The sequence below is a fragment of the Mesoplodon mirus genome (assembly GCF_964341445.2).
Source record: "Mesoplodon mirus genome assembly, chromosome: 5".
Taxonomy (NCBI): domain Eukaryota; kingdom Metazoa; phylum Chordata; class Mammalia; order Artiodactyla; family Ziphiidae; genus Mesoplodon; species Mesoplodon mirus.
The window spans coordinates 37267794-37287849 of NC_138980.1; the positions used below are offsets into that span (position 1 = coordinate 37267794).

At 49.0% G+C, this 20056-nt stretch overlaps 2 protein-coding genes across 2 annotated transcripts in view; one reads left to right on the forward strand and one right to left on the reverse strand.

Annotated features, from left to right (window-relative positions):
* MLLT1 (MLLT1 super elongation complex subunit) overlaps positions 1–20056 on the reverse strand; it is a 120577-nt gene that overhangs the window by 96705 nt on the left and 3816 nt on the right. The gene's annotated exons all lie outside the window — the stretch shown is intronic.
* On the forward strand, positions 13153–18661 carry CLPP (caseinolytic mitochondrial matrix peptidase proteolytic subunit). Its single transcript, XM_082622748.1, has 6 exons — positions 13153–13400; positions 13490–13561; positions 14121–14217; positions 15525–15712; positions 16634–16739; positions 18320–18661. Exons 1-6 carry the CDS (start codon positions 13215–13217, stop codon positions 18493–18495), a joined length of 825 nt encoding a protein of 274 aa, XP_082478874.1. The 5' UTR covers positions 13153–13214; the 3' UTR covers positions 18496–18661.

Below are 20056 nucleotides of genomic sequence, written 5' to 3' on the forward strand. Positions count from 1 at the left end.
TTTGGCGGTATGCGGGCCTCTCACTGCTATGGCCTCTCCCGTTGCGGAGCACAGGCTCCAGACGCGCAGGCTCAGCGGCCATGGCTCACAGGCCCAGCCGCTCCGCGGCATGTGGGATCCTCCCGGACCGGGGCACGAACCCGCGTCCCCTGCATCGGCAGGCAGACTCTCAACTACTGCGCCACCAGGGAAACCCCATTTCATTTTTTTAAATAAATTTATTTATTTATTTTTGGCTGTGTTAGGTCTTCGTTGCTGCGCGTGGGCTTTAAGAATTAAAAATGGTTAACATGGTACATTTCATGTTATGTATATTTTACCACATTTTTTTAAAGTAATTGATTTAGGTTTTTAAAGGGGGTGTTATTTGACAAAATATCTTAAGTAAATAAGAATTTTGGTGGGGGGTGGATATAGGAAAACCCCGAGGGTCGTCTGTAAATTCGAAACTTGGGAGCTATTGAGGTTGTGTAGGCTGAGGCCTCAGCCCAGAGTTGGCACTGAATGAAAAGAGGCTATTAAACCATCATCATCATGATCATCATCATCGCCATCATCATCTACAACAGCGGTCCCCAACATTTTTGGCACCAGGAACCAGTTTTGTGGAAGACAATTTTTCCATGGAAGGGGCCGGGGGGATGGTTCAGTTTTTAATGCGAGTGATGGGGAGCACGGGCTGGGGGTTGGGGATCCCTGATCTACAAGGTGTAAAATGCTTCCATGTTCACACTCTTCCAGGTACACAGAGAGCCGCCTTCGAGATCCTCTGGAGGGATGAGAAAGATGTCACGTTTAGAGGTGACACAAGTTTCCAGAGCCTGAATTAAAAGCTCGACCTGGCTCTCTACTCCCCTAGATCAGCAAAAAACCCACCTGTAGACATAGCCCTGGCCCCAAATTCCTTCCCTAGGTGGACCAGGAGAGCAAACACACACCACTGGGACTTCCCTGGTGGCGCAGTGGCTAAGACTCTGGGCTCCCAATGCAGGGGGCCCGGGTTCGATCCCTGATCAGGGAACTAGATCTCACATGCCGCAAGGCAGCTAAAGATCCCATGTGCTGCAACTAAGACCTGGAACGGCCAAATAAAAAAATAAATATTAAAACACACACACACACACCGCCACTGCTGCCACCACAGCCTCTCCCAGCCCAGCTGGAAGCAGACAGCCTCCTGTGTCCCTCACTAGTCAAATCTGGGCGAGGACACAGCCATCAGGATCTGGCTCTCCTGGATCTTGCTTAAGGGTTTAGCAGCTGGAAGCAAGGCGGTAACAGGTGCCCACGCCCAGCGCAGCCTGGAGTTTGGGAAATCACCCTGTACTGCACATGCGCACGGGGGCAACAGGACGGTGAGACAGGTGTGTGGGTGCTGAGGGGGTGGTGCTCGCCCTCTACCAGCGAGCAGGTATGAAGGGCCAGAGCTTGGGTGGAGGGGTGACGCGTCTCCATGGCCGCTGCAACGAATTAGCACAAACGGTGGCTTGAGACAACACGCGTTTACTATGGTACGGTTCTGGAGATCAGGAGTTCAGAAGGCGTCCTATGGGGCAAAAACCCAGGTGTGGGCAGGGCTGGCTCCTTCTGGAGGCTCCAGGGAAGAATCCACATCCTGGCTTTCTCTAGCTTCTAGGGGCTGCCTGCATTCCTTGGCTCATGGCCCCTTTCTCCATCTTCAAAGTGCATCATCCGGGACTTCCCTGGTGGCGCAGTGGTTAAGAACCCACCTGCCAATGCAAGGGACACGGGTTCGAGCCCCGGTCCGGGAAGATGCCACATCCCCGGAGTAACTAAGCCTGTGCACCACAACTACTGAGCCTGCACTCTAGAGCCCGCAAGCCACAACTACTGAGCCCACATGCCACAACTACTGAAGCCTGTGCATCTACAGCCTGTGCTCCGCAACAAGAGAAGCTACCGCTATGAGAAGCCCACATGCAGCAACGAAGATCCATCGCAGACAAAAAAAAAAAAAAAGGAAAAAGAAAAGAAAACCAAAATGCATCATCCCTTCTTTTGATGCCATAATCTTACCCCTTTTCTCTGATCTGGACCTTCTTATAAAGACCCTTGTGATGGGGACTTCCCTGGTGGTCCAGTGGCTAAGACTCCGTGCTCCCAATGCAGGAGGGCTGGCTTCGATCCCTGGTTAGGGAAATGGATCCTGCATGCCGCAATTAAGACCTGGTGCACCAGATAAATAAATAAATACATATTAAAATTTTAAAAAGACCCTTGTGATGACACTGGGTCCACGAGGACAATGCGAGACAATCTCCTCCTCTCAAGATCCTCAATTCAATGACACCTTTGCCATGGAAGGTGACATATTCCCAAGTTTTGGTAACAAGGATGTGGCCATTTGGAGGGAACCAATCATCTCCTCATGGAAGAGGGTTAGCGGGATGGGGGCTGGGGCTGAACTAAATTGAGGTTGAGATAGACACGAGGATGGAATTGGGGATGAGAATGGATTCAGGGTTGGGAACTGGCCTGGGGATCAGGTTGGGGTGGAGGGTGGAGGCCGAGTTGGGATTGGAGATGAGGCTAAAGGCGGCATTGGAAATGGAAGGCGTTGGGGATGGAAATGGGGACGGGGACATGGACAGCGTTGGGGGTGAGTTGGAGAACAATGTTGGGATGGGTTTGGGGATGAGGATGGACTTGACAGCACGGTGGGGGATGGGAATGGGGACCTCACCTCATCGGAAGTGAAGCAGTGGGTGGGACTTTGTCCATGATGGACATGGGCATATCACCCCAGATCAGTTCCCACGGGGCTTGAAAGGGTGGGAGGTAGATGCCAGTGGGGTGGTGAGGAGGCTGACAAAGAGCTGACAAGAGAAAATGAAACTTGCTGATAATCTTACAGTCCAGAGATAACTGCTGTTAATATTGGGTTAGGGTTAGGGTTTTCGGCTTAAACAATCACTCGTATTATTATTATTTTTTTTTACAAAGAGTTGGGTGCCGTTGTATGTCGTTCCTAATTTTTTCACTTAAAATGCCATTAACAGCCTCCCATATTTTGAAGCCTTCTTCACTATAATTCTTTTAAGTTTTATTCCTACTTTTAACTATGGGAAAATACACAGAACATAACACTTGCCATCTTAACCATTTTTAAGTGCACAGCTCAGTGGCATTAAGCACATTCACATTGTTGGACAACCATCCCCACCCTCCATCTCCAGGACTCTCCATCTTGTAAAAATGAAACTCTGTCCCCCTCCCCCAGCCCCTGGCCCCCACCATCTACTTCCTGTCTGCATGAATTGGACTCCTCTAGGACCTCCTATAAGTGGAATCATTTAGTACTTGTCTTTTTTTGGTGTCTGGCTTATTTCACTGAGCATCGTATCGTCATTAGAATTCATGTTAGCTGTTCCTCTTTACTTTCCAAGATGTGGCTACTAGAAAATTTTAAGTTGCACATGTAAGTCACATAAGATTTCTACCGGACAGTGCTGGGCTAATGTTTATTAGCAGTTCTAAGCACTGTGCTAAGCATTATCTCATTTCATTGTCTCAGATACCCCAGGAGCTCCAGGGGTGGAACTAAACCTGGGTCTCCAAAGTAACTGTTCTGGGACCTCCCTGGTGGCACAGTGGTTAAAACTCCGAGCTCCCAACACAGGGGGCCCAGGTTCGATCCTTGGCCAGGGAACTACATCCCACATGCATGCCACAACTAAGAGTTCGCATGCCACAACTAAGGAGCCCATGAGCCACAACGAACACCTGGCGCAACCAAATTAAAAAAAAAAAAGGAAAAACAAAAAACAAAAAAAAGTAACTGTTTTTAGGGAATTCCCTGGCGGTCCAGTGATTAGGACTTGGTGTTTCCACTGCCAGGATCCAGGTTTGATCCCTGGTCAGGGAACTAAGATCCAGCAAGCTGCATGGCATGGAGAAAAAACAAAACAAAACAAAGTAACTGTTCTTAATCACCAAGGTCCCTGCCCCTCAAATGGGTGATGTGCCTTCCCACTTCACAGATGAGAGAACGGAGGCTCTCAAAGGTTCAAGTGAGCTGCCCCAGAGTCACACACAAGGAGAAGGCAATGTTCCCCAAAGTGTGGGACATGCACCCCTTTATGGCCTTAAAGAACATTGGATCCCATTAGGAGAAAGTTAGTATTTTGGGGGGGAGGGCCTCACCATGTGGCATGCGGTATCTTAGTTCCCTGACAAGGCATCAAACCCATGCCCCCTGAAATGGAAGCATGCAGCCTTAACCACTGGACCACCAGGGAAGTCCCAAGACAGTATCTTTTGATGTCTCTTTCTGGCTGATTCAGCCAATGAGAAAAGCTCGGTTGAATGCTAGTGTACCTTCAGAGCCTCTCTAACAATTCTTGGTCTCCCCTTCTGGGCTAGAAATTTAATATCACCTTTTGGCTTCTTCATATTGATGTTTTAAAACAGCGTGATTGACAGCCACTATGGAGAACAGTATGGAGGTTCCTTAAAAACTTAAAATAGAGCTGCCATATGATCCTGCAATCCACTCCTGGGCATATATCTGGAGGGAACTCCAATTCGAAAAGATGCATGCACCCCAATGTTCATTGCAGCACTATTTACAATAGCCAGGATATGGAATCAACCTAAATGCCCACCAACAGAGAATGGATAAAGAAGATGTAGTATATAGATATACAATGGAATATAACTCAGCCATAAAAAAGAATGAGGGACTTCCTTGGTGGTCCAGTGGTAAAGAATCTACCTTCCAATGCAGGGGACATGGATTAAAACCCTGGTCGGGGAACTAAGATCCCACGTGCCACAACTACTGAGCTTGCGTGTCTCAACTAGAGAGCCCTAGTGCCGCGAACTATAGAGCCCATGCACTCTGGAGCCCATGCACCACAACTAGAGAAGAGAAAACCTGCACGCCACAACTAGAGAGAAGCCCGAATGCCACAACAAAGAGCCCGTGTGCCACAATGAAAAGATCCCATGTGCCTCAATGAAGATCCCATGTGCTTGCAACTAAGACCAGAAACAAACAAAATAAATAAATAAATAAATAAAATAATTTTTTAAAGTATGAAATAATGCAATTTACAGCAACAGGGATGGACCTAGAGATTATCACAAGTGAAGTAAGCCAGACAAAGACAAATACTATATGATATTGCTTGTATGTGGAATCTAGAAAACATACTTATGGTTACCAAAGGGGAAAGGGGAGAGGGATAAACTAGGAGTTTAGGATTAACAGATACACACTACTATATATAAAATAGTTAAACAACGAGACCTACTGTATAGCATAGGGAGCTATACTCAATATTTTGTAATAACGTATAAGGGAAAAGAATATACATATATATATATACATATATCTGAATCACTGTGCTGTACATCTGAAACTAACACAACATTTTATTTTATTTTGTTATTTTTTATTTTTTTAAATAAATTTATTTATTTTTGGCTGCGTTGGGTCTTCGTTGCTGCGCGTGGACTTTCTCTAGTTGCAGTGAGAGGGGGCTACTCTTCTTTACGGTGCATGGGCTTCTCATTGTGGTGGCTTCTCTTGTTGCAGAGCACGGGCTCTAGGCGCTCGGGCTTCAGTAGTCGTGGCACACGGGCTCAGTAGTTCTGGTTCGCGGGCTCTAGAGTGCAGGCTCAGTAGTTGTGGCGCACGGGCTTAGTGGCTCCATGGCACCTGGGATCTTCCCAGACCAGGGCTCGAACCTGTGTCCCCTGCATTGGCAGGCGGATTCTTAATCACTGCACCACCAGGGAAGTCCCAAGCATTTATTTTTGTTTTGTTTTGTTTGGGGGTTCTTCATTTAATAATTAGGCTTTTAAAATATATATATATGGCACATACAAAGCTTGACCAAGAGCTCACAATCATGAAAATTGAAATCAGTGCAATTTAAATTTCTAAGACATATTTTAACAGTAGAGTTTTTTAAAAAAGAAAAGAAACTTACTATCAAAAATTTTAAAATACAAGAAAATATGAGGACCCTAACTACCCAGATATATCCTCAGTATTATTAGCATTTTGGCCTTTAACTTCCCTTTCTTGAGATATGTGTGTGTGTGTGTGTGTGTGTGTGTGTGCATATACACTAGTATAAGCTTTTAGAGTTGCTTTCTACTTGCTTACTTTTCTAGCTTTCCATTTAGGGGAGCATTGTAAAATTGCCTCCTGAAATAAATGTATGTAATTACGTTTTTGAAAAGTGAGTTCATTTAAAGATGATGTTTAAATAAATCATGGTTACAGGTGCAGAGAGGCAAAAATTTAAAGTCTGAAAATGCCCAAGGCCATGAAGGACATGACTGGGCAATTGGTGAACTTTGAGTATGGACTGTTTATTAGATAATACTATTATACCTGTAGAAATTTTCTGAATTTGACAAATGAATCGTGGTTATGTAAGAGAGTGGCTTAGTTCTTAGGAGATACATGCTTAAATATTTAGGAGTGAAGGGACATGATGCTCACAAGCTGCTTTGAAATAGTTCTTCAAAAATAGAGAGGGGGGAGGGGAAAATGGCAAAATGTTAGTGATTGGTAAATTTGGGTAAAAGGTACTCCGCAGTTCATTGAACTCTTATTGCAACTTTTCTCTTGCAACAGAAATGTTTCAAGATAAAAAGTTTTTTTTTAAGTTGGCAAATTAAGGGAATTCCCTGGTGGTTCAGTGGTTAGGACTCCATGGTCTCACTGCCAAGGGCCTGGGTTCAATCCCTGGTCGGGGAACTAAGATCCCACAAACTGTGTGGCGTGGCCAGAAAAGAAAAAAAATTTAAAAATAAAGTTGGCAGATTAAAAGCATTGGTGAGAATGAGAAGCAAGGAAACGCTCATCCCTCACTGAGAGAAATGTGAGGTGGGCAACCATTTCGGAAAACAATTTAACATGATCTAATATATTACTGGGCAGGGTCAGTCAATTGCTGGAATAAGAAAATACAGCAGATCTCGGTATCTTAAGAATGAAAGTTTATTTCTTACATAAGCTAAGTCCACTGAGTGTGTGCTTCTACCCTGGAAGGCAGTCTGTCAAGTGGTCCAGGCTCCTTCCGTCTGTGATGCCTCCATTCCCAACCTGTGGCTTCCACCCGCCCAGCATGAGGCTTTCAGAGCAGCCCTAGCAGGAAAGGACAGCATGAGGAAGACACAGTGCATCCTTAACCATCTCAGTACAGAAAGACACACCTCACTTTGGCGTACTTTCTATTGGTCAAAACAAGTCATATGACCTCAACTAGCTGCAAGGGAGGCTGGGAAATGTAGTCTCTGGCACAAGCAGCTGCTCCTCAGGAACAACCTTGCCCCGTGGAAAGGGAGCTTGACTCTTTGTGACCAGTCCAGTAAAGCTGAAAATGAACGGATCCTACGATTGGGAACTCCCTTCCCAGATTTACGTCCCCCTGAGAAACTCTGACACGTGGATCCAGATTTCATGTACAAGATTATTCAGAGCAGCCCTGCTAGCCAGAGCAAAACCCTGGAATATTCCTGAACTGTAGACTAGATGAATAAATGGTGGGGTAGTCATTCAATGGATGACACATAAAATAATGAACAGCAGGGACATGCATTAATGAGAATGACTCCCAACAAGATCGTGCTGGGCCAAAACAAAAACAAAAGAAAGAAATTAAACCATGTCATAAAACAGTATATCTGTTTATAGAATGATTTTTTTTAAAAAAAGGCTACATTCAACAAATAGTATTTAGGGCAGGGCTGCTACCCAGCAGGCACACCTCTGTATGAATGTACCAGTTGATAAAATATGGCAAAACTGGTTGGTAGGTAGCTGCTGCTCCCAGCCTCCCTCACTCCAGCACATTCCTGAGCACCCTGGTTTTGCCCCTGTGACCCTACGGACTTCTTCACGACCCAGCAGCTAAAGGGTTAAGATCTGGCCAATATTTTTAATATTGCCTTAGGTTTAGGGGGACATGCATATGCGATAAAATGCTTTAAAAAAAAAAAGCAAAGGAATGGTGAACACCAAATCCAGAGAAGTGGTCACCTCGGAGGGGGGAAGGGGGGGGTTGCACCTTGTAAGAGTGGCACTGGGTTTTCATTGGGGTCACTGTGTGTTGTGAACTGTTTCTGCTTCACCCACACCCTGAAGTGGCCTCAAAGTTTCAAAAACTCCATCACAATAGCCTTCTAACGTGGCTTAACTCCATTACTCGTTTGGAAAAGGGTTGCCAGATAAGATGCAGGATGCCCAATTAAATTTGAATTTCAGATAAACAGTGAATAATTTCTAGCATGAGTGTGTCCTCTATATTGCATGGGATGGACTTACACTAAAACATGATTCCTTGTGTATCTGAAATTCACGTCGAAATGGGCATTCTGCATTTTTCTTTGCTCAATCTGACAACTAACTTGGAAGTATCTCCTTAACCAAACCTCTGTCCTGTTCCTCCCTCGAATGAGAAAGTTCTGTGAAATGTATCTTTCAGTGCCTTCTCTTCCGAAATCCATTAACCCCCAATGGTTATTCTGAGATTAACCTTTTTTGCACACCTTCTGTTATTCATCTGCAGGGGAACGGTGACAAAACTGGGGAGACATATTGCCAGTTGGGATTTCTGCCAGATTTTAAGGTTCAAAAGATTCAGACTTGTAAATCTAGCCCCAAAGGCCAACGTTTCTCTTCAACATCAAAGCTGAGATCACTGTGGTCCACAGGGAGAGGCTCTGCCTGTCCCTTCCCAGCCCACTCTCAAAGGCTGGGTTATGGGCTAAATTGTGCCCCTCCCCCCAGAATGTAAGTTGGTTCACCCACTATGGAGAACAGTATGGAGGTTCCTTAGAAAACTAAAAATAGAGCTGCTGTATGATCCAGCGATCCCACTCCTGGGCATATATCCAGACAAAACTCTAATTCAAAAAGATCCATGCACCCCAGTGTTCACGGCAGCACTATCCACAATAGCCAAGATGTGGAAGCAACCTAAGTGTCCATAGAGAAGTGGATAGAGGAGTGGATAGAGAAGATGTGAAATATATATATATATATATATATATATCTCACAGAAATTATCACATGTCTATAAGCTAATGGCAATAATGGAGAAGAGAGGCGACATCTGCCATTATGAGAGAAAGCAGACACTTGTTAGAGCGATGGCCTCGAGTGGAATGGAATCCAGGGCGTAGGTGGAAAGTTGACCTTGGCTGGAAGCACGGACAGCTCCGTCACAATAACAAAGAAGAAGGCAACGCTGACAGCCCAGATGAAGGGACATGGGTAGGTGTTCTGGGATGCTGTGGAAGTTCTCTTCTGTGGCTTTGTTTTCGCAGAAGGTAGGCCATGAGGTTCAGAGCTGAGAGTCAAGAGGAAGGGGGAGGCTTGAGGGGAGATGGAGGGTAGGACATTAACCTATGAGAGAGTTGGTGAGTGAAGGGACTGGGGGATGTGGTAGGAGTGCTGAGCAGCAGATTAGAGGTCTAGAGTCTCAAGGGAGACCAGGCGGCACGGCTGTGTGCAAGACTGCCCAGGTACAGGTGAGGAGTGGATGGAGGGTTGGCTTTAACTAAGTCCAGCCAGGTCAATGGGATGAAGGAAGAGACAGAGGAGGGAGTTGAGGGTATATGTCAAGGAGGGATTGTAATGACAGACCATGGCTCTAAACTGGGTGAGGGCACAGGGGAAGGGGGCAATGATCCATGGATGACAGGTTCTAGCAGAGCTAAAGGATTGTTTGAACAGGAACACCAAAAGGAGTGAGATGGAAAGAAAAGAAGTGTGGGTCAATGAGTGGAGTGTTTGAGAATACGGAAAGGGATGCAACTTCTGTACACGTCAAGGTCTAAAATAAGACCATGAGAGCTGGAGGTTGAGGTAGAGGGGAGGACAAGGTCATTGGGAGAGAAGAGTTAAAGGATTTGAAAGTCACACACCTGGAAGGATCATCAAGCTCCATGGTTCTCCATCAAGGGTGAGTCTGCCCCCCGGGGGACACTTGATCACACCTAGAGACAGTTTTGGTTGTCACACTTAGGGGTGGTGGGTTTTCTACTGGCATTGGGTGGGTAGGGGTCAGGGATGTTGTTCAACATCCCACAATGCACAGGGCAGACCCCACAAGCAAGAATGACGTGGCTCCAAATGTCAACAGTGCCAATGTTGGGAAGCCCTGGCCCACGTGGATCCTGAAGTCACTAAGAATTATGCCCAGAGGAGTTTTCAAGAAAAGAACCCGGAGGGAAAATAGTAATGGAGGGGGTGACCTGAGGGTTGATGGACAAAGCAGCAAGGACAGGTAGTAGAGAGAATTGTTTGATGGCCTGAGATTCGAAGCTGCAGAGTTTGAGGGGAGAGTTAGGAGCAATGATGGGGCAAAGACACCCACTTCATCACAAGAGGCACAAAAGTGCAAAGAGTTGGAGAAAAAAATAGCCACGACTTAAGAGCTTCCGGTCCTTGGGAAAGAGCCAGGCATCTGTTAGGGCGAGAAGGTAAAGAGAATGACCTCTGAAGACATTGAGGATACAGGGAATTTTGCTTATGAAGGACCATGACTTCTGGCACAACTGAAGCATCTCAAGATTTGAGGAGGACCATTTAAGAAATGAAAAGGCATGCCATTAACTGGAAGAAGGTATTTGGAATACATATATCTGACAGAGGGCTTATTGCCAGAACACATAAAGAACCCTTACAACTCAATAAGAAGAAGACAAGGGAATTCCCTGGCAGTCCAGTGGTTAGGACTCTGTGCTTCCACTGCAGGGGGCACGGGTTTGATCCCTGGTCAGAAAACTAAGATCCCACAAGCCACCTGGCACGACCAAAAAAAAAAAAAAGACAAACAAAATGGCAAAGGGTTTGGAACAGATACTTTGCAAAAGAAGACACAGAGATGGCCACAAGGCACATGAAAAGATGCTCAAAAGCATTAGTCATTGGGGAAATGAACAGGAAAACCACCATGAGATATCACTACACCACCTGCTGGAAGAACTAAGATTTTAAAACAGTAACTCATCCATACAAAACGATATTGAGGATGTGGAGCAACTGGAACTCTCAGAGGTTGCTGCTAGGCATATAAAATGGTGCAGCTGCTTTGGAAAATGATGTGGCAGTTTCTTCCCAAGTTAAATACACTTTCCATATGATCTAGCCATTCCACATTTGGTATTTACCCATGAGAAGCAAAAATGTATGCTCATACAAAATCTTTTTTTTTTTGGTAAAGTTCAGTTCTCTTTTCTTTTTCTTTTTTGGCCATGCCATGGCTTGTGGGATCTTAGTTCCCCGACCAGGGATTGAACCTGGGCCCTTGGCAGTGAGAGTGCAGAGTCCTAACCACTGGACTGCCAGGGAATTCCCTCTTTTCTTTTTTTTCCCCACAGTCTTATACACCAATGTTCAGAGCACCTTTATTTGTAATAGTCCCAAACTGTAAACAACCCAGATGTCCAGAACAGATCAACTCTGGTACATCCATACAATGGAATATTATTCAGCCATGAAGAGGAATGAATGAATCAATGAATATACACAAAGGCACGAGTGAATCTCAGAAACATCATGCTGAATGAAAGAAGCCAATCACAAAAGACTACATACTATATGGTTTCATTTATATGATATTCTAGTAAAGAGAAATCTAATCTAGAGTGACAGAAAATTGGATCAATGATTGTTTGGGGATGAGGATGGGATGGAGGTTGACTGCAAAGGGACCCAGGGGATTCTTTTGGGTGTGATGGAAATATTCTCTGTATTGATTGGGGTAATGGTGACACCATGGATTTGTCAAAACCCATCAAACTGTACATTTAAAATGGATACATTTTATTAAATGGACATCATACTTCAATAGAGTTGACTTTAAACCAACTTGGACAGTGAAGGGAGAACGTAAAAAATAGGGACGTACAGAGTTGTGGTCTTTGGGTAATGGAGTCGTGGCCTCATTGAGAAACTGGCAGAAATGGGTCAGGGGTCCGATGGGCTTAGCTGATGGTTCTACTGGCATTTTGAGGCAGTCAGCTGTGAATATCTAGGGCAGCTTACCAGGAGCATATGGAGAAGTGGGGCTCCTCTCCTCCCACTTACAAGCAGTGTTTTGCTTTCACTGTGCTTTTTTATTCAGTTTCTGGTATGTCATTCCATTTTTCCATGTATGGCAGTCATTTAAATTTTCTATTTTAAAATAAATGTATTTAAATGTTTTAAATGAGGGGATTTAGAATAAAATTATTCATGATTGTATAGCTGGCACACATTTGAATTACTTAAGTTTAGAAACCCTCATGGTTTCCCACCATTTTTTATTGTGTTCCTGTCATGAATACCGAATTTTAAAGGCTTGGTCTACCAGATGGACTGCATTTTTTTGAGCCTGTGTGTGTGTGCATCTGTGTGTACGTGCATGCGTGTGTGTCTGTGTGTGTGTAGGGGGTAAAGTAACAGAGAGAGAGACTTTTATGATGTACCTAATCACTTGACCAGAAGAGGATTCTCCCCATTTGTCGGGTGAGGAGAATGCAGTTATGAAACGTTCAGATCCTCACCCAAGGCCCCAGGAAGTAAGTAGTGGGGTAGAGATTGAACCCAGGACTCTCCCCTTACGCCACCACCCCTTAACTATTTTTTATTAATTAATTAATTAATTTTATTTTTGGCTGCGTTGGGTCTTCATTGCTGCACGCAGGCTTTCTCTAGTTGCCGCGAAGGGGGGTTACTCTTTGTTGCGGTGCGTGGACTTCTCATTACGGTGGCTTCTCTTGTTGCGGAGCACATGCTCTAGGCACGCGGGCTCAGTAGTTGTGGCTCGCGGGCTCTAGAGCGCAGGCTCAGTAGTTGTGGCGCACGGGCTTAGTTGCCCCGCGGCATGTGGGATCTTCCCGGACCAGGGCTCAAACCCGTGTCCCCTGCACTGTCAGGCGGATTCTTAACCACTGCGCCACCAGGGAAGCCCCGGAATTGATTTTTTGAAATAAGCAAGGAAGAGCAGAAAACTATGACGATTCTTTCGGAAAGAGACTCAAACTGGCGGCTTTAAAGTAGTTACTGACTCCGCTCCAGCGTCCCTTCTCTGGCCACACTCTTTCAGGTTCCGCCCCGCCCTCGCCCCACCCCTAAACGTGCCCCCACGCTTCCCGGAAGTGGGCGGCCTCCTGAGCAAGCGCCACGGGCGCAGAGCACGCCGAGAGTTGTAGTTCCGGCATCTTGCAGAGGAACTTGCGCTGCGATGTGGCCCCAAATATTGGTGGGGGGGGTCCGGGTTGCAGCAGGTCTGTGCCCCGCGTTGGGGTCTCGCCTCGCCGCCCGCTTTCCCCCGCAGCGGACACCCGAGAACAGCCTGGCCCTGCAGCGGAGCCTGCACGCGACGGCGGCCCGGGCTCTCCCGCTCGTTCCCATCGTGGTGGAGCAGACGGTACAGTGGCCAGGCGGGGACACGGCCCGGGGGTGAGAGGGCTGGGGCACGGAGGGCCCCTGACCCTCACCCCCATCTTTCTCCTCCAGGGTCGCGGCGAGCGCGCCTATGACATCTACTCTCGGCTGCTGCGGGAGCGCATCGTGTGCGTCATGGGCCCGGTAAGTGCCCCGTGCGCGGATCCTCCCCTGCGCCTGCCCAGACCCCCTGCTCCCCTCCCCCTCACACGTCCTTGATGCCCGGACTTACCCCCCTTGACGTTCCTCCCTAGGCTCCGCTCTTGTCCCAACCTGACAACACCACCCCCTTCCTGGGCACATAAACCCTCTGATCCTCCTTCCTGGCCCTTAGTACCTCTTCTAAGCCTTCCTTAAATCCTCTGCTTCTCCCTTCCTAATCTCTGACTCGCTCCCTCACCAATGACCCTCCTCCCCAATCCTGGGCTCCAATCACTCTCCCCAGCCTCCTTACCCCTTCCCTTCCTGGGCCCAGTGTGTACTGACCCCACCCTTCCTGTAACCCAAACCACCTGGGTCCGGATCCGCCCCCACCTCCACCCCCACGCACCACATCACCTCCTGGGTCCTGAAGTCTTCCTGATCCATCTTCCTTGGGCTCTGACCCCCATTCTGGTGCCCTGACTCATCCTCAACCGACCCATAACTGTCTCCCTTAAGCCTTCACCCTATCTGGGGACACCCCGCCCCGCCCCACTTGCAGATCGACGACAGTGTCGCCAGTCTGGTCATCGCACAGCTGCTGTTCCTGCAATCGGAGAGCAACAAGAAGCCCATCCACATGTACATCAACAGCCCCGGTGAGCAGGGCCTTCCCCCGGTGCCAGGGTCCTCCTGGGGACTGAGACCCCAATCAGGGATGTCCTCTCTCTGGAGCAAGAAAGGGTGCAGAGCTTCCTTCAGAGTCCCCCCCAAAATGCCTTGAAACCTCCAAAAGCTGCCTCTTCCCTTGCTTTTAAACAGGCACCTGAACCTGCCTGTTTGATCTCACAAGTAACGTGTTTTTTTTGTTTTTAATAAATTTATTTATTTATTTTTGGCTGCGTTGGGTCTTCGTTGCTGCACGCAAATGTTCTCTAGCTGCGGCGAGCGGGGGCTACTCTTCCTTGCGGTGCGCGGGCTTCTCATTGCGGTAGCTTCTCTCTGTTGCGGAGCACGGGCTCTAGGCGCGCGGGCTTCACTAGTTGTGGCACGCGGGCTTCCGTAGTTGTGGCTCTCGGGCTCTAGAGCGCAGGCTCAATAGTTGTGGCCCATGGGCTTAGTTGCTTCGTGGCATGTGGGATCTTCCCGGACCAGGGCTCGAACCCGTGTCCCCTGCATTGGCAGGCGGATTCTTAACCACTGCACCACCAGGGAAGTCCACAAATAACGTTTTTACCGACCTGACTTGGTTGTCAAGATTTTTAAATTGGTAGATTCCACCCTGCCCCCACAAGAAAAGGGAGAATAGCTAAACTTTTTGTTTTGTTTTGTTTTGGCCGTGCCCTGCAACTTGCGGGATCTTAGTTCCCTGACCAGGGATCAAACCCAGGCGCATGGCAGTGAAGTGCCGAATCCTAACCAGTGGACCGCCAGGGAATTCCCTGAATAGCCAATCCTGATTGATCGTTTACTGTGCCAGGCACTTTTCTAAGCACTTTATAGGCATTTAACTCATTTTATCTTCACACAACCTCACGTGATCGGTACTATTTAGTTATTTCCAGTCTACAAGGAGGCACTGTAGCTCCAAAAGTCTGAGTAACTTGCCCAAGGTCACACATGAGAAACTGCCCAGCGACGGGGGTCAAACCCAGACAGGCTGGCTCCGGAGCCTTCGCTCTTAGCCACTACGCTCCCAATTTCTAGTTTCTCTTGAAAATTTGGCAGATCTGGCCCCTGCCCTGGGCCCACATGCACGTGTGGCAACTGTCAGCTCACTCGCGAGCAAGTCCTCATTTTTTGCTCCCACCTGGCCTGTGTCACCTGCTTCTGTCACCTTCCTATCCCTGGTAGTACTTGTGTTTGGGACCCCGGCTTTAAAGGGCTTCACCAGCCCTCCCCAGGGCCACAGGCTGCCCTAGGGAAAGGAGGGCACAGCCCCTCACTTGCCCCCGTCCACCCACAGGTGGCGTGGTGACCTCGGGCCTGGCCATCTACGACACGATGCAGTACATCCTGAACCCCATCTGCACGTGGTGCGTGGGCCAGGCGGCCAGCATGGGCTCCCTGCTTCTGGCCGCTGGCACCCCGGGCATGCGCCACTCGCTCCCCAACTCCCGCATCATGATCCATCAGCCCTCCGGGGGCGCCCGGGTGAGTGCTGGGCCCCATGAGCTGCTTTGGGGATGGGGGTGGGGATGGGGGTGGGGGTCTAGACAGAAAGACCAGCCGGACAGACGGAAGTCACGTGGGGGTGTGAATGTTTTAAAATGTAGGTTTTGGGGACTTCCCTGGCGGTCCAGTGGTTAGGACTCCACGCTTTCACTGCCGAGGGCACGGGTTCAATCCCTGATCAGGGAACTAAGATGCCGCAAGCCACGTGGCTTGGCCAACAACAACAAAAAAAGTAGGTTTTATTAATATGCAGGTATAGTGAAGCCAAGAGGTCAGGAGAGGGCTGCCACTGAAAAGACAGTTTGTTACTCACAGATCCCAAGAGGAGGGAGTGTGCCAGGCCATGGGGGCCACGCAGAGAGAGAGGCACCAGGGTTGGTCGGGAGGAGAATGCAGGCAAGAGCCTCCATCGTGGTTTGTGCGGGCAGGAATGAGCGAGGCTTAAGACTGGCTAGTGTGAATAGTTGCAGTGGGCTCTGGGGTGTAGGGACTGTCCCTAGTTGTCTGGTACCCTGGGGCGATGGGGCAGGGGGATGGTGACCCAGGGTGTGAGAATAGAGGAGGTGTTGGGGATGTGGGCTTGGATTGGCTGCTTTGCACGTGAAAAGTGTACTCTGGGCAGCGGTTCAAAATCTCTAGGAATTAGCTGCCCTGGGAGGGGCTGTTCCTCCTGGTCAGGGAAGCCCCAGCTGCAGAAAATAAGAACATAGAGTTAATACCGGAAGCCTTCCTGGAGGCGGTGAGGTTGAAGCAGGCTGTGGAGGGACTCACAAAGCCCTGTCCCACCTGCTTGAAAACTGGCAGCCGACGCCCAGGGCAGGCTCCCGAGTCCCATCTCCAGTCTCCCCGTGAGTGGCAGATGCTGATCCCAACCTTCTCCCTCTTGGGACGTCCCCCCAGGGCCAAGCCACAGACATCGCCATCCAGGCGGAGGAAATCATTAAACTCAAGAAGCAGCTCTACAGCATCTACGCCAAGCACACCAAACAGAGCCTGCAGGTGATCGGTGAGCACCCTCCTGCCCCACACAGGCCCCCAGCTGCTCCCTTTTATTGTAACCAACACATACGTACGGGTCAGGCCTCTGGACCTCTGTGCTGCTGACACCAGGGCTGGATCATTCTGTGATGGAGGCCTCCCTGTAGGAGGTGTGGCACATCTCCGGGCGCTGCCCACTAGATGCCAGCAGCACCTCCAGTTGTGACGGACAAAACTGTCTCCAGACATAGCCCAGCATCCACTGGGGATCAGAACCCACCCCCGTTGAGAACCCCTGTTCTGAGCACTTTAAAAAGACCCATTTACAGGAGCCTCCCAAAAACTTCATTGAACTAGGTCCAGCGGGTTCCCTGGCTTTCCAGCAGTTAGGACTCCGTGCTTTCATGGCCGAGGGCTCGGGTTCAATCCCTGGTCGGGAAACTAAGATTCTGCAAGCCATGCGGCGCGGCCAAAACAAAAAAATGAAATAGGTCCCAAGGTTTTGAACAGGGTCTCCCACAAAGAATATTCCAAATGGTCAAGAAACAGAAGTCAAGAAGAGGCTCATCATTTCTAGTGATGATGTTTAATAATGACATCATCAGGAAAGGCAAATCAAGGCCACAATGAGATACCATTTCAGTCCACTGGAACAGCTCAAATAGAAAATACTGACACCCCCAAGTGCTGAGGGGAGCGTGGAGCCACTGGAACGTTTATACACTGCAGCTGGCAGTGAAAACCGTACAGCCACTTCCGAAAGCTGTCAGGCACTGAGGCTGAACACACAGAAAGACACGTGGTTATTCTGCTCGGCGTATAACTGAGGGAACTGAGTGCTTCTGTCCAAAGATGTAGTCAGGAATGCAGTCCCATTCCTATAGCCCCAAACAGGAAAATACCGAAATGCCTGACAGCAGGGGAATGAGTGGTCAGTGGTGGTGTTTAGTCACGAGGTGGGATGCCGTACAGCCATGAGGACCAGTCCACAGTCTGGATGAATCTCAGAAACACAGTGCTGAGTGGAAAAAGGAGTAAATGCTCTGTGGTTATGTGTTTGTTTATTTACTTTTTGAATTAATTAATTAATTTTGGGGGGCCGTGCCACGCAGCATGCGGGGATCTTAGTTCCCCGACCAGGGATCGAACCTGCACCCCCTGCAGTAGTAGCACAGAGTCTTAACCGCTGGACCAACAGGGAAGTCCCTGTGGTTATGTGCTTAAAGGGCAAAAACTGGCATAACGGATCCATGCCATTAGGCCACTGTTAGGGTAGTGGGTGGGGAGAGTTAGTGACTAGACATGGCCCCGACAGGGTTTCGGGGGGCTCTGATCTAGGTGCCGGCCACGTGGGTGGGTTCAGTCTGAAAGTCACCATACTGTCCACTTCCATGATCCATACCCTTTCCTGGATGTGCCTTTACACATCAACAAGTTAAAAACACACACACACAAAACTGAAACAGGTATTTTACCGATGGGGAAACTGAGGCACAGAGACAGGGAGGCCAAGGTCACACAGGAAGGACTTGGGCGGATTGGGGACCCAAACGTGGCCCCGGGTCTCCACTCTTAACCACCCTCATCCCACTTCTGCTTCCCCCGCAGAGTCAGCCATGGAGAGGGACCGCTACATGAGCCCCATGGAGGCCCAGGAGTTTGGCATCTTGGACAAGGTTCTGGTCCACCCTCCCCAGGACGGTGAGGACGAGCCTGAGCTGGTGCAGAAGGAGCCGGTGGCGGCGGCGGCAGCAGTGGCAGAACCTGCCCCAGCGAATGCCTGAGAGCTGCCCCTCACCCTCTGGAGGAAAGTGGAGGCGCCAGGCCTGCCCACCCCTCGACACTGAGCCTAGAGGGGACCCTTGAGGAACTCTGGATTTGGGGGTGCCCCTCCGGGTGGGTATCCCAGCTGAGACACTGTGATTTTAAATTAAATCTTTGTAGACTTTGCTCCCGGCTGTGGTACCTTCCCTCCGTCCTCCACCACGGCACGCATGTGCCTTCACCCTGACCTTCAGCTTCCTAACTTCAGCAAAGCTACTGAGCCTACATTCCAGGCACTGCTCCAGAGGCCGCAACTTACTGGGAAGAAAACACAGAAATCCCTGTCTGGAAGAAACTTACATTCTTGTGGGAGTAGACAGTTTTTTTAAATATCAGCGCAAGAGGTATGCAACATGAGTGTGTGTGTGGGGGGGGGGGGGTTGGGTGTGTGTGTGACAGTTTTAGATGGGGTGGCCTGCAAAGGCCTTGCTGAGAGGGTGACATTTGAGCAAAGACCTGAAGGAGGTGAGGGTTGGGGAGCAAGCTTGCTATCTTGGGAGACAGCAGTCTAGGCAGAGGGCATGGCAAGTGCAAAGGCCCTGTGGCAGGACTGTGGCTGGCACACGGGCAGAAGCACGAGGAGGCTGGGGTGGCTGGAGAGAGTGAGGGGGAGAGAGGAGAAGATGAGAGCAGGAAGGGGAGGAATACAGGTCATAAAAGGCCTGGTAGGTCTGAGCAAGGAGGGAGATGCCCCACAGAGGGTTTCAAGAAGAACAAAAAGGAACCACAGAGTGGTGGGTGGAGAGCGGCAAGCACAGAAACCAGGAGGCCAGTGAGGAAACTTGTCATCACCCAGAGGAAGGCTGATGGCTCCGGATACGTGGTGAGAGAGGTCAGATTCTAGCCAGGTTTTAAAGGCAGGGCTGGGACTTCGCTGGTGGCGCAGCGGTTTAGAACCCTTATGCCAATGCAGGGGACACAGGTTCCATCCCTGGTCCGGGAAGATTCCCACATGCCGAGGAGCAACTAAGCCCGTGCGCCACAACTACTGAGCCCACGCGCCTAGAGCCTGTGCTCTGTAACAAGAGAAGCCACTGCAATGCGAAGCCCGCGCACCGCAACGAAGACCCAACGCAGTCAAAAATGATAATAAAATTTTCAAATAAATAAATAAATAATAAAGGCATGGCTGTCAGCTGGGATGTGAAATTTGAGAGAGAAAGTCATCTCCCAAAACTCCAAGGCGTTGGCCCAAAGCAGCTAGAAAGATGGAAGGGAAGATAAGACATTCCTGGGAAAGTTCGGGAGGAGCAGGATTGGGGGCCGCGATCAGGAGCTGGTTTTGGACGTTTGATGTCCAAGTGCTCCAGACCTCCCAGGGGATGGGTAAGTCTGGGGTCAGGGTTGGAAATAAAAATGTAGGAGACCTCAGCATGTCTATGAGTTAGTGGTCAGGCTGAGAACTGGCTATGGCGTTTGGACCATGGAAATCACGAGTGGCCTCAGATAAATAAGAACACTTTCGGTGCTTTGGGGGCCCAAAACCAGATTGGAGTGGAGCCAGAAAGAAGGGGCCAGAAA

What these genes read in the sequence shown, in the direction of transcription:
- CLPP (XM_082622748.1), top strand. Translation starts at nt 13,215, where the DNA reads ATGTGGCCCCAAATATTGGTGGGGGGGGTCCGGGTTGCAGCAGGTCTG. An exon ending in CATGTACATCAACAGCCCCG is followed by an intron (nt 14,218 to 15,524) that starts GTGAGCAGGGCC and finishes GTCCACCCACAG; the next exon opens with GTGGCGTGGTGACCTCGGGC. An exon ending in ACAGAGCCTGCAGGTGATCG is followed by an intron (nt 16,740 to 18,319) that starts GTGAGCACCCTC and finishes CTTCCCCCGCAG; the next exon opens with AGTCAGCCATGGAGAGGGAC.